This window comes from Hypanus sabinus, chromosome 1 (genome assembly GCF_030144855.1).
Source record: "Hypanus sabinus isolate sHypSab1 chromosome 1, sHypSab1.hap1, whole genome shotgun sequence".
NCBI lineage: Eukaryota > Metazoa > Chordata > Chondrichthyes > Myliobatiformes > Dasyatidae > Hypanus > Hypanus sabinus.
The window spans coordinates 40,258,182-40,274,307 of NC_082706.1; the positions used below are offsets into that span (position 1 = coordinate 40,258,182).

General features: G+C 42.7%; 1 protein-coding gene across 1 annotated transcript in view; it reads right to left on the reverse strand.

The window, feature by feature from the left end:
* Positions 1-16,126, reverse strand: part of LOC132398189 (histone-lysine N-methyltransferase PRDM9-like) — a 32,500-nt gene that overhangs the window by 12,522 nt on the left and 3,852 nt on the right. Inside the window, exons 3-8 of the mRNA XM_059977310.1 lie at positions 14,307-14,444; positions 12,382-12,653; positions 11,570-11,637; positions 9,098-9,288; positions 6,935-8,469; positions 6,104-6,289 (exon numbers count right to left, since the gene is read on the reverse strand). Of these exons, the coding sequence (XP_059833293.1) occupies positions 6,104-6,289; positions 6,935-8,469; positions 9,098-9,288; positions 11,570-11,637; positions 12,382-12,653; positions 14,307-14,444 (2,390 nt within the window). The remainder of the gene's footprint in view (positions 1-6,103; positions 6,290-6,934; positions 8,470-9,097; positions 9,289-11,569; positions 11,638-12,381; positions 12,654-14,306; positions 14,445-16,126) is intronic.

Sequence of the window (16,126 nt, forward strand, 5' to 3'; positions counted from 1 at the left end):
CACCATTGTTTCATTCTCATTTGGGAGTCTTTTAAATTTTCCTTTGCCAAGGCGCATACTTTATGGAGTCTTTCCCGGAATTTTAAAACATAGTCAATCACACTGACTTGAACGTTCGGGCTAGATCACTTCTCTTTAAGTAGGGTTAGTCCTCTGGGCCTGTGACCAAAAACGAGCTCAAATGGACTGAACCCCAGAGATTCCTGAACTGTATCCCTCACTGCAAATAACAGAAGTGGTAATGCATCATCCCAGTCTCGAACGTTTTCCTGACAGTAAGTTTTAATCATAGTCTTTAGTGTAGCGTGGAATCTTTCCAATGCTCCTTGAGATTCCGGATGGTATACAGAAGCTAAAATTTGTTTAAAATTTGTTTAACTGTGTCATCATTTGCTGAAACGCTCTGGATGTAAGTGTACTCCCCTGATCCGATTGTATTTCCTTAGGTAGCCCCACTGTGGTAAAGAAATTAACGAGGGCCTTCACCACTGCAGGGGTCCTAATATTCCCCAGAGGCACAGCCTCTGGAAATTGTGTCGCGGCACACATCATGGTCATGACGTACTGTCGCCCACTCACTGTTCTAGGCAAAGGACCCACAAAATCCACAATGATTCAGGAGAAAGGCTCCTCAAAAGCAGGTATCGGTCTGAGAGGTGCCTTAGGGATCACCTGGTTCGGCTTTCCTACCACCTGACACGTATGGCACCTTTTACAATAATCAGCTATATCCTTCCTCATTTTTGGCCAATAGGAATCTCTCATAACCCTATCCACTGTCTTTCTTACTCCCAAATGTCCACCTAGAGTTAAGTTCAAAATTTCATCCCGATACACCTTCAGTACTACCAACTGATGTTCCACCGCCCAGTCATCATCGACTGGCACAGTGGTCAGCCTCCACTTCCTCATCAACACTCCGTCCTTCAGGTAGTAGCCCTCTGGTTCTTTATCCAGTTCTGTCTCAGAAAGAACTGACTCTCTCAATGCCACAAGCTCCTCGTCACGTCCTTGCTCCTTTATAAATTCTCTTCTTGCTAAGGGTAGGTCTACCTCCTCTACTTTATTCTCTTTTACCTCCCTATTCTCTGCTTTACCATCCCCTAACCCCTCCTAGTACAGCCAAATCAACACTGGACTCATTTAAACTGTCCTCTTTCTCAGCCACCTTTCTCGACATGCTGCGAGTGATTGCACATGCGGGATAGATCTTAGAATCTAGGGGTGGGTCCTCAGCACTCACAGGCTTGCTCGTTAATTTCACTGCTGAACACACGCCACCACCTGCTAAATCATTAACAAGAAGGTCGTCCACGCCATCTCTCAGTAATTCTGACCGCACCCCTACTTCAACTGGTCCAGATACCAGATCAGATTTTAAAATGATCTCATGCAAAGGCACAGCTTCTGTCCCTTTTCCTATACCTCTTAGAACTACCTCTCCAGTCTCAGGACCAAAATCTGGCACCTTACTTAGGATCAATGACTGATCAGCCCCAGTATCTCTCCAGATTCTCACTGGAACTGGGGTCTCTCCTTCTTTCACAGACACCGTCCCTTCTGAAATAAATTTCTCACGCCCCTCTTGTACTCTATCTACCTTTGCCTTTCTTGTCAATTTACTGATCAACTCAATACACCCTGTAGGGACTGCCGTTTTCCCTTTTCCTGTCTCCTTCTTCGGAGCAAAGCACCGAGATGCAATATGACCAACCTTTCCACAATTATGACAGGTCAAGCCAGGAACCTTCCCGCCAGTTTGTTTATCCTCCTCCTTACCTTTACCATGAGATCCTGGCTTATTCTCTACCTTAGCCGGTGGACTTTCTTTACCATCCCTACTGCCTTTCTGGTAACTCTTATTTGAGGGAAACTTTGTCTTGTGGGTTAGGACATATTCATCTGCGAACCTGGCAAATTCCAATATAGATTTATTCGGCTTCTCATTCAGATACATCCTGATATTATCCGAAACACAACCTTTAAATTCCTCAATCAGAATTAACTCTCTGAAACGATGGAAATCCTCCTCCACCTTTTCTGCAGCACACCAACAATCCAAGAGCACACCCTTTTCATAGGCAAACTCTGCATACGTCTGATTCCAGTTTCTTTAAATCTCTGAACTTTTGTCTATACGCTTCAGGTACCAACTCATAGGCCCGAAGGATAGCCTCTCTTACTTCCTCATAATCCGCAGACTCGTCCATGGACAATGCCGCATATGCCTGTTGAGCCTTACTTTTTAATGCACTTTGTAACAACGCCACCCACTGATCTCTGGGCCACTTCTGATTCACTGCCTCCTTTTCAAAATGCAAGAAGTAACTATCAATATCCGTCTCCTCGAACGAAGGTACTAACCTAAACTCCCTACTAACATTAAACTTCTCCTCTCGGTCTGCCCCTCGGTCTTTTCCCTGTTGCTTTAACCTCTCCATGTCCAGCACATGCTGCCTCTGTTTCTCCTTTTCCCTTTCCTCCATCTCCCTTTCAGCTCTTTCCTTCTCCCTTCTCACCTCCATCTCCCTTAGCTGGAGCTCATACTCCCTTTTCTTCTGTTCCACGTCCAACCTTAATCTTTCCATCTCTAACTGAACCGCCCCAACAACTGGTTTCTTTTCAGGGATAAGTTCCAATAACTCTGGCGTGAACACATCCTCGGATATATAATACTGGGCTCTCTGTATCTCCCACCTTTTCATTGACAACTTCGCCTCTGTGAGATTTAAACCTTTTGCAATATTCACCAAGTCCGTCTTTTTGGCACTCTCTAGTGCCTTCAAAGTCGGGTTTTCTGTAAATTCGTCTACATCTATCTTTGCTGGTTTCCTGTCTGGCTACCCACTCAACCAGAACAAATAATGATCCTATAGTCCGATTCACTGCCCCCCCAATTTGGTATCAAATCTCGAGACGAGGCCCCAATTTGTTACATACCCCGTAACGTTAGAAGTGTCCGTTGGAGTTTGGTACTATTTTCAAAACAGTGTTTATTAGTAAAATATACGAATCAATCTCAACAATGCAAATATACAGATAATACATGTTAGCAATAACTAAACCTAAAAGTGTGGATATAATTACAATCAATAATAAACAAGCTCTATCGATGTCTAGGGGATAATGAAGTATCATGGGAAAGTATAAAGTTCAGTTCAGTTCATACAGGCTGAGGTAGTTGTTGGTCGATGTGTTGTAATTGTTGGAGAGAGAGAGAGAGAGAGAGAGAGAGAGAGAGAGAGAGAGAGAGAGAGAGAGAGAGAGAGAGAGAGAGCGATCAAACAGTGACAGCCAGTCAAACCTTCCTTTACTTTCTTGATCCGTCGATGTGTTGTTGTGGCCATTCAGGTATGACCCCTCTGTCCTTTAGCTAAACCGTTCTTCTAAGGTGGACTCGTCACCCAGGCAAGGGTGGACACACACACAAGCCCCCACCGGCCTCGCTATAAACACTGTGAGTTAAAATTGACTGATCCTTCGTTCGGTCTCTGATGCCCCACACTTTTCTCGTGGGTTCCAACACTTAAACAGTGCTCACTAGTGTGTCTCTTGGGTGCATCTGAGGGGTGTCTCCCCAGACCTCATTTTTATCCCTACTCACGGGGTCTCAGATGTCAATCAGTTTTGAATGGCTTAGCCCATCAAACCAGCCCACTCCGGCTGTCCACTGAGGAATTTTAATGAACAGAATAGTACCAAGTAAACAGCCCTCTCCAGAGCCGTGAGTCTTACAGGAGTCATAATATGGTCTCTCTCTCCCCCGGTGTTATCTCGCCCTTGTCTGAAGCAAATGTTCCAGTCCCGGTATGTTTTGTTCCATCTCTTTCTCTCTCATTAACAGCCTGGCAACAGTAACGGTTTGTAATTCTCCCAGGGAAGGGGGACATGGGCAACCTTGCACCCTTCTGCCCATCAGAGCTGAGCATCCTTCGTAACACTGGAGACAATAAAGTTACCTGTCAGTAAATAACGTATTTTCTCTATAACTAACTGATCACTATTACTAAGAGATAAATACGTTTAACAAGATTAAATTTGCATTTGGCATCTTCAAGGTGACTATTCAGTGGGATCCTCTTATCATACCAGCACCCACTGTCATGGTCTCCATGAAGCAGTGTCCGATAATGGGAGGACACTCAGAAGTCTTCCACACAATAACAAGATTATTAAGGAGGAACGATCAGATATTCAACCGCAAAGTATAACTGTCCTGTTTGTTCTGTGAAGAGATCAGACAGAAACTGGAGACTGGCAGGTAACTGCAAAAGGTAATCAAGCACCTCCCCCCCCCCTACCCCCGTAGGCTGATGCTGTCTAGAACATACTGACTTTAGTGGGGACAGAAGCTGTTACACTGGGAAGTGAAGCTACTGAGACTTGACCTCTCCATAACAATGTGGGTGTTTTCGAAGGACTCCATGACAGATTGAGGAAGGCACAGCGAGCCTCAGTTGTAAATGATATTTATTTGCAAATCCATCTGAGTTAAAAGCTCAGTTGAGCTTTGAATGGATCTGGGACTCGGAAAAAGGTAGAAGAAATTGATTATTCCTGGTAGGGGAGCGGGGAAATTCTTGCTACAGAAATCGGCTCAGAGTTGGAAGCGATAGAGGAACTCAGCATTATGGGGTGTGCAGAGTTCATTTAGAATTTGGGTATAGGAGGACAAAGAGCTTTCTGCCTCAGAGTAGGTAAGGTCAGAGCCGACAGTGAAGACATGACAGAGGTTGGCAATAGGGTCAGCGAAGGGGTGTTGGGGCTGGGTTCGACGAAGCTTGAGGGATTGGAGCAGAATCAACAAAAAGGGTAGAGCTTGCTGCTGGAGTCGAAGCTGGAACCAGGTTCAGGGAAGAGTAAGGGATTGTAGTCAGCGAGCGATAGGGGGAGGAAGCCGGAGTCAGAGACGGGTGAGGAGAACGTAGACGGTTGCAGCTAGAATTAGGAGAGGGTTGAAGTCTACAGGATTAAAAAAGGGTGGCGAGTTCAGAGAATATGCAAAGGGAGTGAAATTCAGATCAGTTTGTGGAGGTGAGGATAGGCGTGGGAGACCAGCAGTGTGTCGGGACAGCTGGTGCAGAAGAAGTTGGGTAGGGAGTTAGAACTACGGTCAGGGAAGGGGAGGGTAGGGGTGGAGCAGTGGTCAGCGAATTGTGGAGTTTATACCTGGGCTCGGCAAAAACTTGAAGTTTAGAGATGTCAGAAAAACTGAGATGGGAAGATGGCGGTGGAGGGGGGGTGGCGCAGATAAATTTCTGGAGACTAGGGTTTGGGAGGCGTAGGAGACCAATGTAGGGTGGGGAGTAAAAGTGGCGAAATAAAATGAGCAGTAACACCTCGCGGCAGAATGACAGATCTCAGGAAAGGGGTTGGGGCTCCCGCCTCCAGGCAAATGAGCTTATTATACTTCTAAATAAGAAAGTCATGCAATCAGAATTATCCACAAAATTCGCTCGTTTTATTCCTCTCTGGAGAAACACGAGAAAGTCTGCAGATGCAGTAAATCCAACGCAACACACACAAGACGCTGGAGGAACTCAGCGGGCCACATTGGTAGGGGCAAGGGAAAAGAGAAACAGTCGATATTTCGGGCTGAGACCTTTCGTTTGGGCTATAGAGAAAGATGAGAAGTCAGTCAGAACTGTTACTGTCGACTGTTCGGGAACCTTCGCTAAGCTTAGCACACAGGTTATCCGTAATAATCGAACCTCGTACATTTCTTTGGAATGAACTGTTTATCTGGGAGCTTTCTGTAAACGCTGCTTGTCATTTTTGGTTTTGCCAAATTTGCACAGACTGCCGAGGGGTAGCTGCTATTGTTCAATTATTCAATAGCTCGCAAAAAGAAGCAGCACAGAACACAGAAATTGCGAGCAAACTTCAGTCCATAACGGGTCATTATTCACTGCACGGACGCTTTCTTTTAGATATCAGATCATTTTTCTTCGCCCGAACAGCTAAATCGGTGTGTGCCGGGTGGGTGGCGGATCTGAAGTGCTCCATGAAATCCGTGCTGCCCCCAGTGAGGGCGGGAATCTCGAAACAGTGAAAATTACAACTTCAACTTTATACTCATCTCACATTTATTATGAATGTTTACCGAACACAGCATTTCGTTTCTCGCCTTGATGGCAGCAGCTTCGATGAATCGTCCGCAATTCCTGATGCCACCCTCGTAACTACCAGATTCCAGTCGCCCACCATGTGGAACTTTACACATGCCGGATGAACAGAGAATATGGATCAAGCGATCCGGACACAGATCTCGGTGGTAGCCGGTCGCAGTCTGTGGCAGGAGTCACGGTAGTCGTTAGACTTCGAACATCAGGGCTGAAGTGCAGTGAGCTGGAAAGGCTTGGTGCTGAGGTAGGATAGGATTACACGGTGACCAACGCCGGGAGTATGCTGAGCGGATTTACACTTCCCTTGAACAACAACCGGCAATACGGTGCGCAACAGACACAGGATTTTACGCAACCACCTCTAAAAACAACTATTCGGTCACGTTTATTCAGAAAATAATGAATTTATTAACATTAACAGATTTTACTCGCACAATATGGGGTGCTGGTCAATAACTTAACTCGAATATTTTAAATACGTACGATGCAGAACGATACGAATTAAATTTGTTTCATCACTGAAACATCTGTTAGATATATTAAAATCACAGTCGGGACAGTTTTTTTTTACCCAGTCGCAAAATGCTTCCTTGACAGAGAGGGTGGAACAAGCAATAGTGATATCGCTCCTAGATACCAATCTTCACATAAAATATAACATCAAAAGAGTAAAATACGGGATTTATAAGTAAAAAAATACAATTTGAGACAAAAAAACTATTGGAGGTCATTGAGAAAGAATCATTGAACTTTAATAAATACGGAATTAATTACCGTTGTGTTCGTTACTGTTCGATACAACCTCTTACATGAATTGTGAAAGCTGATGAATCCCCGAAGACATTCCCACACGTGTGACAAGTTTCAACACAAGTGTGAGATTTCTGCTGGTGAAGATAAGCAAAACTCTTCCCACATTCGGAACATTTATACGGCCTCTCCCCGGTGTGGGTCCGCTGGTGTTTTTGGAGGCTCCCTGACTGTGTGAAACTCTTCCCACATTCGGAACATTTATACGGCCTCTCCCCGGTGTGGGTCCGCTGGTGTTGATGGAGGTGCCCTGACTCTGTGAAACTCTTCCCACATTCGGAACATTTATACGGCCTCTCCCCGGTGTGGGTCCGCTGGTGTTTTTGGAGGCTCCCTGTCCGTGTGAAACTCTTCCCACATTCGGAACATTTATACGGCCTCTCCCCGGTGTGGGTCCGCTGGTGTTGATGGAGGTGCCCTGACTCTGTGAAACTCTTCCCACATTCGGAACATTTATACGGCCTCTCCCCGGTGTGGATCCGCTGGTGTTTTTGGAGGCTCCCTGACTCTGTGAAACTCTTCCCACATTCGGAACATTTATACGGCCTCTCCCCGGTGTGGGTCCGCTGGTGTTGATGGAGGCTCCCTGTCCGTGTGAAACTCTTCCCACATTCGGAACATTTATACGGCCTCTCCCCGGTGTGGGTCCGCTGGTGTTGATGGAGGTGCCCTGCCTGTGTGAAACTCTTCCCACATTCGGAACATTTATACGGCCTCTCCCCGGTGTGGGTCCGCTGGTGTTGATGGAGGCTCCCTGTCCGTGTGAAACTCTTCCCACATTCGGAACATTTATACGGCCTCTCCCCGGTGTGGGTCCGCTGGTGTTGATGGAGGTGCCCTGACTCTGTGAAACTCTTCCCACATTCGGAACATTTATACGGCCTCTCCCCGGTGTGGGTCCGCTGGTGTTGATGGAGGTGCCCTGACTCTGTGAAACTCTTCCCACATTCGGAACATTTATACGGCCTCTCCCCGGTGTGGGTCCGCTGGTGTTGATGGAGGTGCCCTGACTCTGTGAAACTCTTCCCACATTCGGAACATTTATACGGCCTCTCCCCGGTGTGGGTCCGCTGGTGTTTTTGGAGGCTCCCTGACTGTGTGAAACTCTTCCCACATTCGGAACATTTATACGGCCTCTCCCCGGTGTGGGTCCGCTGGTGTTGATGGAGGCTCCCTGACACTGTGAAACTCTTCCCACATTCGGAACATTTATATGGTCTCTCCCCGGTGTGGGTCCGCTGGTGTTTTTGGAGGCTCCCTGCCTGTGTGAAACTCTTCCCACATTCGGAACATTTATAAGGCCTCTCCTTTTTACCGGCTTGAGGGTAATCTGACTTGGCAAATACCCTCTTTCTGTTGGATGGTGTGAATGGATCCTGCCTACTTTTAGACACCGGATTCTGACCATCTTGGTTTACATTGGAGGATGATGCAGCATGTCGTCTCAAATGCCGTTTAAGGAAATCTGTTGTGGTAAATGCAATGTTGCATTGAGGGCAAGGGTAACAGTCACTCTGGGTCACTTGATGTGACACTGGAGAGAAAAAAAGAAAATATCACTTTCAGCAAAATATACAAGAATCGACTGGAAAGTGAGATCTTTAATTGCTTCAACATTACTGAGATGCTCTGAGACATTAATTGTAAGACTGTGAGGGGGGTGGGGGTTTGGGGTGGAGGGGACGTTCATGAAACTCTACAGGATTTTCAATAATCAAGGATGATGGATTCCATCTCTGATCCCGTCCATGTATTAATCATTAAGAATCCCTCCGGCCTCTGGAACAGTCCTACTGTTAAATGGAAAACAGCGAAGCAAAGTATACATGTCAGCTATAATCAGAAGCTGGGAGTTGCTGAGGTCCACAGCAGGGTGAGGGAGCTGACTACATCTGTCAATATCCTCACAGGTTCAAGACTGAGATAATCCAACTGTATTTTTAAAATATATCCATTGCATCCACAAAATATACACATTGTTGACATCCATTATATAATTTGGGGCAATTCTGTGTGCTTTAACTTTTGTCAAATATCTCATCTGTATGATTATTGCTGCATTGTTTTTAATAGTGTTATACGTTCCACTTGAAACATGCATAACATATTTACAGTAAACATAATGTTTTCCTGGAGTTTGTTAAACTGATCAGAATGCTCACATTTTGCTTCCTGATTTGACATCCACATGGAGGTCCAAGTGATTCCCAGCTCCTTGGCATAATCATCACCGTACCAGACCAGTAACTCACAGTCAGGAGGAACTGGCTTACACGTCCTGTAGTAAATGTTTCCACAGTGCTGGAAGGCAACCAGGTTCTGTTCCTCCTCCTTTCTGGCACAATTCACAAACCTGGAACACAAGAAGTAAATATGAAGTTAAAACTTAAAATTGTGAGGTGAACACAGAATGTGAGGTCTATTGGCAAAGTCAAATGAATGAGAGAAGTCTCCAATTCTGGCTCAAATTCAAGAATGAAATATGGAAAGCTCTTCGTCAGAAATCTGTCAAATACTCTTTCATCTGAAACTTTAACAAATTCCCAACTAGGAATGTGGACTAGCCTTCTCAATGTTCCCAGAACCTCCTCTTTTCATTTTAAGTTTCCAGCATCTACAGTTTGTTTTAGATTTTTATGTAAAGTTCCAGTTGAATTCTCATTCAACCATACATGAATCTAACCAAAACAAAACAATGTTCCTCTGGGGACAAAATACAAAACATCTTCCCAGCAGCACATTTCAAATAACAACGTTTATGATTCAACTTCAAATCTGATGTCTTGATAAAGCAATGTCGCACAACTTAGATGCAGAATACACTGTGTATCAACTTCAAATCTGATGTCTTGATAAAGCAATCTCGCACAACTTAGATGCAGAATACACTGACTGTGTATTACCCCCTGTATATTAACAGGGGAGTAAAAATCAACAGGAGTGAGGCAGCGTGCTGTAAAGTGGGTTAATACTTTCCTTAGACTTGCTGTGACTCCTGACTTTAAATGCCCAGTCCTGACGAAGGGTCTCGGCCCGAAACGTCAACAGTGCTTCCCCCTATAGATTCTGCCTGGACTGCTGCATTCCATCAGCATTTTATGTGTGTTGCCTGACTTTAAACTGTGGTTTCAGTATTCTAGTCAGATCAAAACATGACAGGCTGATTATCTTCAACACATGAAATTCTGCAGATTCTGGGAATCCAGAGAAATATGCACAAAATGTTGGAGGAATTCAGCAAGCCAGGCAACATCAATGGAAATGAGTAAATAGTCACCATTTCAGACCAAGACCCTTCTTCTGGACAGGAAAGGAAAGGGAAAGGCAACAGAATAAAAAGGCGGGGTATCTCAAGGATGATAGATAGAAAGTGATAGGTAACATTTGGTGGGTATGAAAGATAAAGGACTAGAAAGGAAGGAATCTGATGGGAGAGGTGATACAGAGAAGAGGTAAGAGGCCAGAGTAGGAAATAGAAGAAGAGGAGCGAGTTTGGATTTTTTTAACCATAAAAAGAAATAAATATGGATACCATCACATTAGAGACCTCCCTGTGCTACAAGAGGAGTTCATGGACTGACATGTCAGAACAGAAATGCGAATTGGAATCAGAATTAAATTGTTGATGGATCAAGCGTTGGTAGTTGGCAAAGTGGTCCCACAATTTACGATGGGTCTTCCAAACATACAGGAGGTCACCAAGGGAGCACAGGGACTCCAGAAGATTCGTGGGTGACGTGTTCCCTCACCCGGAAGGACTGCAAGGGGCCCTGAATGTAGGCGAGGAAGGAGGTGAATAGCCAGGAGTAGTTATATGGCCAGCTTACAAGGGTCAGTGCTAGGAGGGAGTGTAGTGGGGAGGGACAAATGGTTGTGGAAAGCAGAGAGAGGGGGTAAGTAACGATACATTTGGTGATAGAATCCCTTTGGAGATGGCAGAAGTTGTAAAGCACTATGTGTTAGATACGTAGGCTCATGGGGTGGTAGGTAAGGAGAAGAGGAACTCTGTCATTGTTAAAGCGATGGGAAGATAGGATGAGTGCAAGTGTTCAAGAAATGGAGGAAATGCATCAGAGGGCAGCATCACTAGTGGAGGAAGAGAAACCCCAGTTTTTGAAGAAACAGTACATCTCTGATATCCTGAAAAGGAAAGCCTCATCCTGGGAGCAGATGTGGCAGAGATGAAAGAACTGAGAAAGGGGAATAACATTTTTTTAAAAGGTCATAGGGTGGGAGGAGGTATAGTCAAGAAAACCATTGGAATCAGTAGGGTGATGAAAATAGTAGTTGACAGTTTGGCTCCACAAATGGACGCAGAAATCAAGAAGTCCAATGGAGTTGCCAGAAATGGTCCAAGTGGATGTAAGGGCAAGAAATTTAGAGGAAAACTTGATGAAATTCAGGAGCTTTGCCTGGGTGTGTTGAATCAGCACCAATGCAGTTGACATTGCTGCAGCATCAGTTGGCAGTGCAGCATCACAGGGATAAAGTAAGAATTTGTGGGTCTTGGCCTGGTCTGAGGAGAAAAATTCGTTTAGCTAGAGAACACAACTGTCAGAGAAAGTGTTGATTCTTCTGGAACATTCAGAATCAATTATCCATCATTGCTTGTAGTTGTATAAAACTTTGCTTACCTCATCCAGTTTGATTTAGATTCATCCTGTGCATCTATGTACTCAAGTTCGTTGTTTGCCTTACTGATCTATGGAAAAATATTTTGGTACAATTCCCTGATTAGTGAAGAACATAAGCATGAAGTTTGCATATTTCCCATACTATCGATTCAATTAATTATCCTTTAATCTGTTTAATGAGCTTACGCTCTGATGCCACAGCACTCCAGCAATATTCCTGGGACTCAAATCATGTGGAAAATGAACTACTGGAACATATATTTGGAATTCAGTACAACATTTAAAAGTTTTGCATGGTAGTTAAAGGTTCTTTAGCTACTACAAAGTTCTGATCATTTCCTGTTGGCCACAAACATTCAATACACTCTCAATCCAGGAGTGTAGAAATCAGAATAAAAGGAAATGTGACAGAGTACTAATTTAGCTGACAGTCGGAAAGAACAAGGCTTGCAAGTGTGAGAATGGTATTGAAAATCACTGGAACATGGTGAGAAGAGAGAAATGAAGGGTGGGAAGTTCTGTAGTTTTTCTCAGCTGAGAATACTTGTCTGCAGCTGGTTCGCTAATTCCAGTGAAATACAATGTAATGCCAAAGTTTTGCAGTGTACAAATAATGATGGTGGTAATCATGGAAGACAGGATTATTAACCGTGGGGAACATTTTGTGAACACACTGTCCTCTCACTGTTTTCCCTATGGTGCTGTTCAGCTGATCTCAAGCTGGTAGCAAAATATTTACTCCCACAGTTCTCTTCAACAGGTGCAACCTAACGTGTGGAGTATTGCTTTTGTTAACTGCAAGAGCTACTTACCACCCATGAATATCCACTGACGGCAGCAGCTTCTTCAGTAGAAAGCTCCCCTTCATATGGTCCAAAATGAACACCCCTGGGAATAATCTTCCCTTCATTCCAGACACCAAGACCAGCTTTCTGAATTTTTGATGTGGCTATGTAGAGACCCTCAGGAAGAGTTAAACGTGCTCTGTCTGGTTGAGTGGAATCCACAACGGTGTCCTTCATAAAGATGGGTGGACCATGCACAGGGCATTCTTCAATAAAAAACGTCTCGCAGGCTTCACAAACTAAAATACAAAGTTAAGAACTGATCAGGATGATGCTGTTCCTGTAGCTGGTGGGAGCTGGTGTTCAGAAAGGCTAGTGATCCATGATGGATATAATTTTACTGCATGTCTTTGAATATAATGCCATCGTGAACTTTGCTGTGCAAAGCATCTGGAAAAATAATTACTCCAAACATAAGAAAATCTACAGATGCTAGAATCCAAGCAACACACTGAACATGCTGGAGGAACTAAGCAGGCTAGGCAGCTTCTATGAAAAAGAGTAAACAGATGACATTTTGGGCTGACCCTACATCAGACTTGATCATCTCTTTTTCATGGATGGTGCCTGCCCCGTTGAATTACTCCAGCATTTTGTGTGTGCATTGCTGAGAAAAAAATATTATTTTCCATTGTTATGACCTGTATGTGGAGACATTCCTAGTAAGTGAGATTAACAATGGAGATATGTGAAAAGTGACTTCATTATGTCAGCTGTAGGTTAATATGAATATCTTGGGCTACGATTGGACTGTTTCATTCAAAAGACCAATCAAATACAACTAAGTATTCATTTATAAACTTGAAGAGAGATCTCATAGATCTCACTTAATAGTGCAATGATTAGCTAGGAGAAATGCAAAGAAAACTTTTAAAGGTAACAATGTCTTGGCAAATAGGATCAACTCTATTAAAACTGCTTCAAAAAAGTTAAAGAAAAATTATATAATTTGAACTAATGAAGCATTTATAACTGGGCCAATGCAAAAGACATGAAATTTGATCCAGTGTCCAATGGAGTAAAGTGGTTGCATACTTTCTAACAGAGGGCTACTTTAACAAACAAAAACATGATGAGTTAGTGTTTACATTTACTTTGGGTAAAATTGACTTGGGAAATTATGAAGTCGCATAAGAGTGATGGAGATATAGTGAAATGTTCACTTTAAAAATGGTAGATGAAATTGTTGGCAACTGCAATCTCCTTACGAAGAGGGGAAAATGGACAATTAGTTGTAGAATCAGACTGCAACAGCAACCAGTCATAAAAGATAAAAATCTATAACTGCATGGTCTGGAAATCTGAAATGAAAGCAGAAAATTCTGGAAAGAGTCAACCTATAAATGAAAGCCTGTGAAATGTAAAACAGCAAAACATTTCATTCTGAAGTTCAGATCATGGGAATTAATCCTGAAATATTACTTGTTTTTCATGATCTGCAGGTTACCTCAGAGATTTGTGTAATATGACAGAATTCATTCATTACTGCACAGTAAGAAATCCCTTGGGAAAATATAGTGAATCTGCATTGAGAAAATTAGTGACAAAAATACATCAGAAATTATGACATTTAAGTTAAATCATTTATACTCATTAAGATCAAATTGCTAATATTTGAAAATAAGATGAAAACTTATAAACTGGACCAAGAAGATGTTGACCATACTGCAATGTGCAGAAGCAAATTTAACATTAATCATGTGATTACTGGCTGTTAAAATTAAAAAGAAATCATCGACCCTGATCCGACATGTCAGTGCTCTTTTCACAAACATTCTACACATCTCATTGTTCCATCATTGCTATAGCCTCCCAATCCATTGTACCATCACCAAAATTCTCCCAATATATTATGCTTGCTTTAAAGAAATAGATTGATGATTTGGACTTACAAAGGTAGTCGTCATCATGAAGCTCCTGTTCCTCAGTGTAATTTTTCTTGTCTTTATTTCGTAAATCATACCGTCTTTTCTCAGACACTGTGGTTGACTTGTCATTTGTTGATCCAAACATATTTTTGGTGGAGAGAGCTGGAATAATACAAAAGGAGGAAACATTAAACAAATTAAACTAATACAATACAGAACAGTAGAACATGCCAGTCTGTAAAGTTGTGCCAAACTAATTAGACTATTAGTTAAATACTGATATAAACAAATCCCATCTGCCTATACAACATCCACATTCCTCCATTCACTGCACACTGATATGTTTTTCTAGGAAAACTCTTAAAAGCCTGGATCATAATGACGTCTACAGCCACCCATGGCAACACATTCCCAGCACCAAGCGCCTTGTGTGCAACAGCTTGCCCTGTACATCTGCTTTGAGCACCACCTCACAATTTAAATGCATGCCCAGCATTATAATGCATTTCGCCTGGTCAGACACATTTCCCAGCACCAGGTCCAGTATGGCTCCTCCTCTATTTGGGCTATTTACATGTTGATACAGGAAACCATCCGGGATGCAGAAAACAAATTCTGTCCCATCGAAACCTCCTGTGCGAAGGAGCTCACAGTCCATATTGAGGAATGGGAATATACCTGTAGCTGATAACCTGTTGCATTTACAGCTTTCCCGAATCTCCCTGCATATCCATTCCTCAGTGACCCTGAGCCTATTGGGGAATCTGTTGTATAATCTCAGACTGATTGCATTTTTATTTTTAATTTCTAACCATATAAACACAGTGGATCAACCCTACATTATGTCCTATTATTGTTTCAAGTCAGTTTGAACAGTAAGTACAGAGATATAGAATGCAATATATTCATAAATCCAAGTAAAATATCTATGATGGAAGTTAGATGATATTCATCTGACCTCCATAATTTATCTTATTAAATGAAAGTCAATTTTTGGTCTCTACTTAGAGCTTCACCTGTACAAACCAAAATTACCTGCTGTTCTTTTGATTTGCTTAATTAAAACTGGATCTTCCTTCATTGAGCCATGTTCCTCAGTGACTTCATTCAAATCTTCACATTTGTTATTCTTTGAACAGGAAGTGACCTGTGACGTGACAATTGGGTGCAAAGTGTGATGCTCAAACAGTGCTTCAGAATGAAGTAGCAAAGTTTTATTTTTTCTTCCTACTAGTTCTCCCTTTGCTTTTCAGTTGAACTCCAAAACCAATCAACAAATAAAAGCAGGAACTACCCCACGTTGGTAATTTCTCTAAGGCCACATCTTTCATACCATTCTGTGAAATAATATTTGATGACATCAGGAGATGATGAAATTTGAACACAAGAATTAAATAAGTTGTTTGGAAATTAAGAACAGCCCTGCTCACAGAACAAATGAAGGAAACCCACCTGATTGTGAATCAGTAGAATGAGGGGAGATTAGACATATCTTCTTAATACTTGTCTCTGATCGTCTTTCATATGACATCCAATCCTCAGAGAAGGTGCAAATTAACATTAAACAATGACATCAAAAATCATTTGAAATGGCAGCTGGTGTACCTAACAAAATTTGTGGAACCGTTATCCTGAACACCAAAATATTGTTGCTAACTTAAGCACATCAATCCAACAACGGTGATAGTGAAAACACAAACAATTCAATCAATTTCTTTTTTAGAAATAGAAATGCTGATGTTGGTGACCGTGCTATTAATACTGATATTAATTTATTCCACAAGCATTTCCTTTTCCTACCTTGACAACAGTCCTCTTAGCTCCCTGGCTATATTGACGTTTAA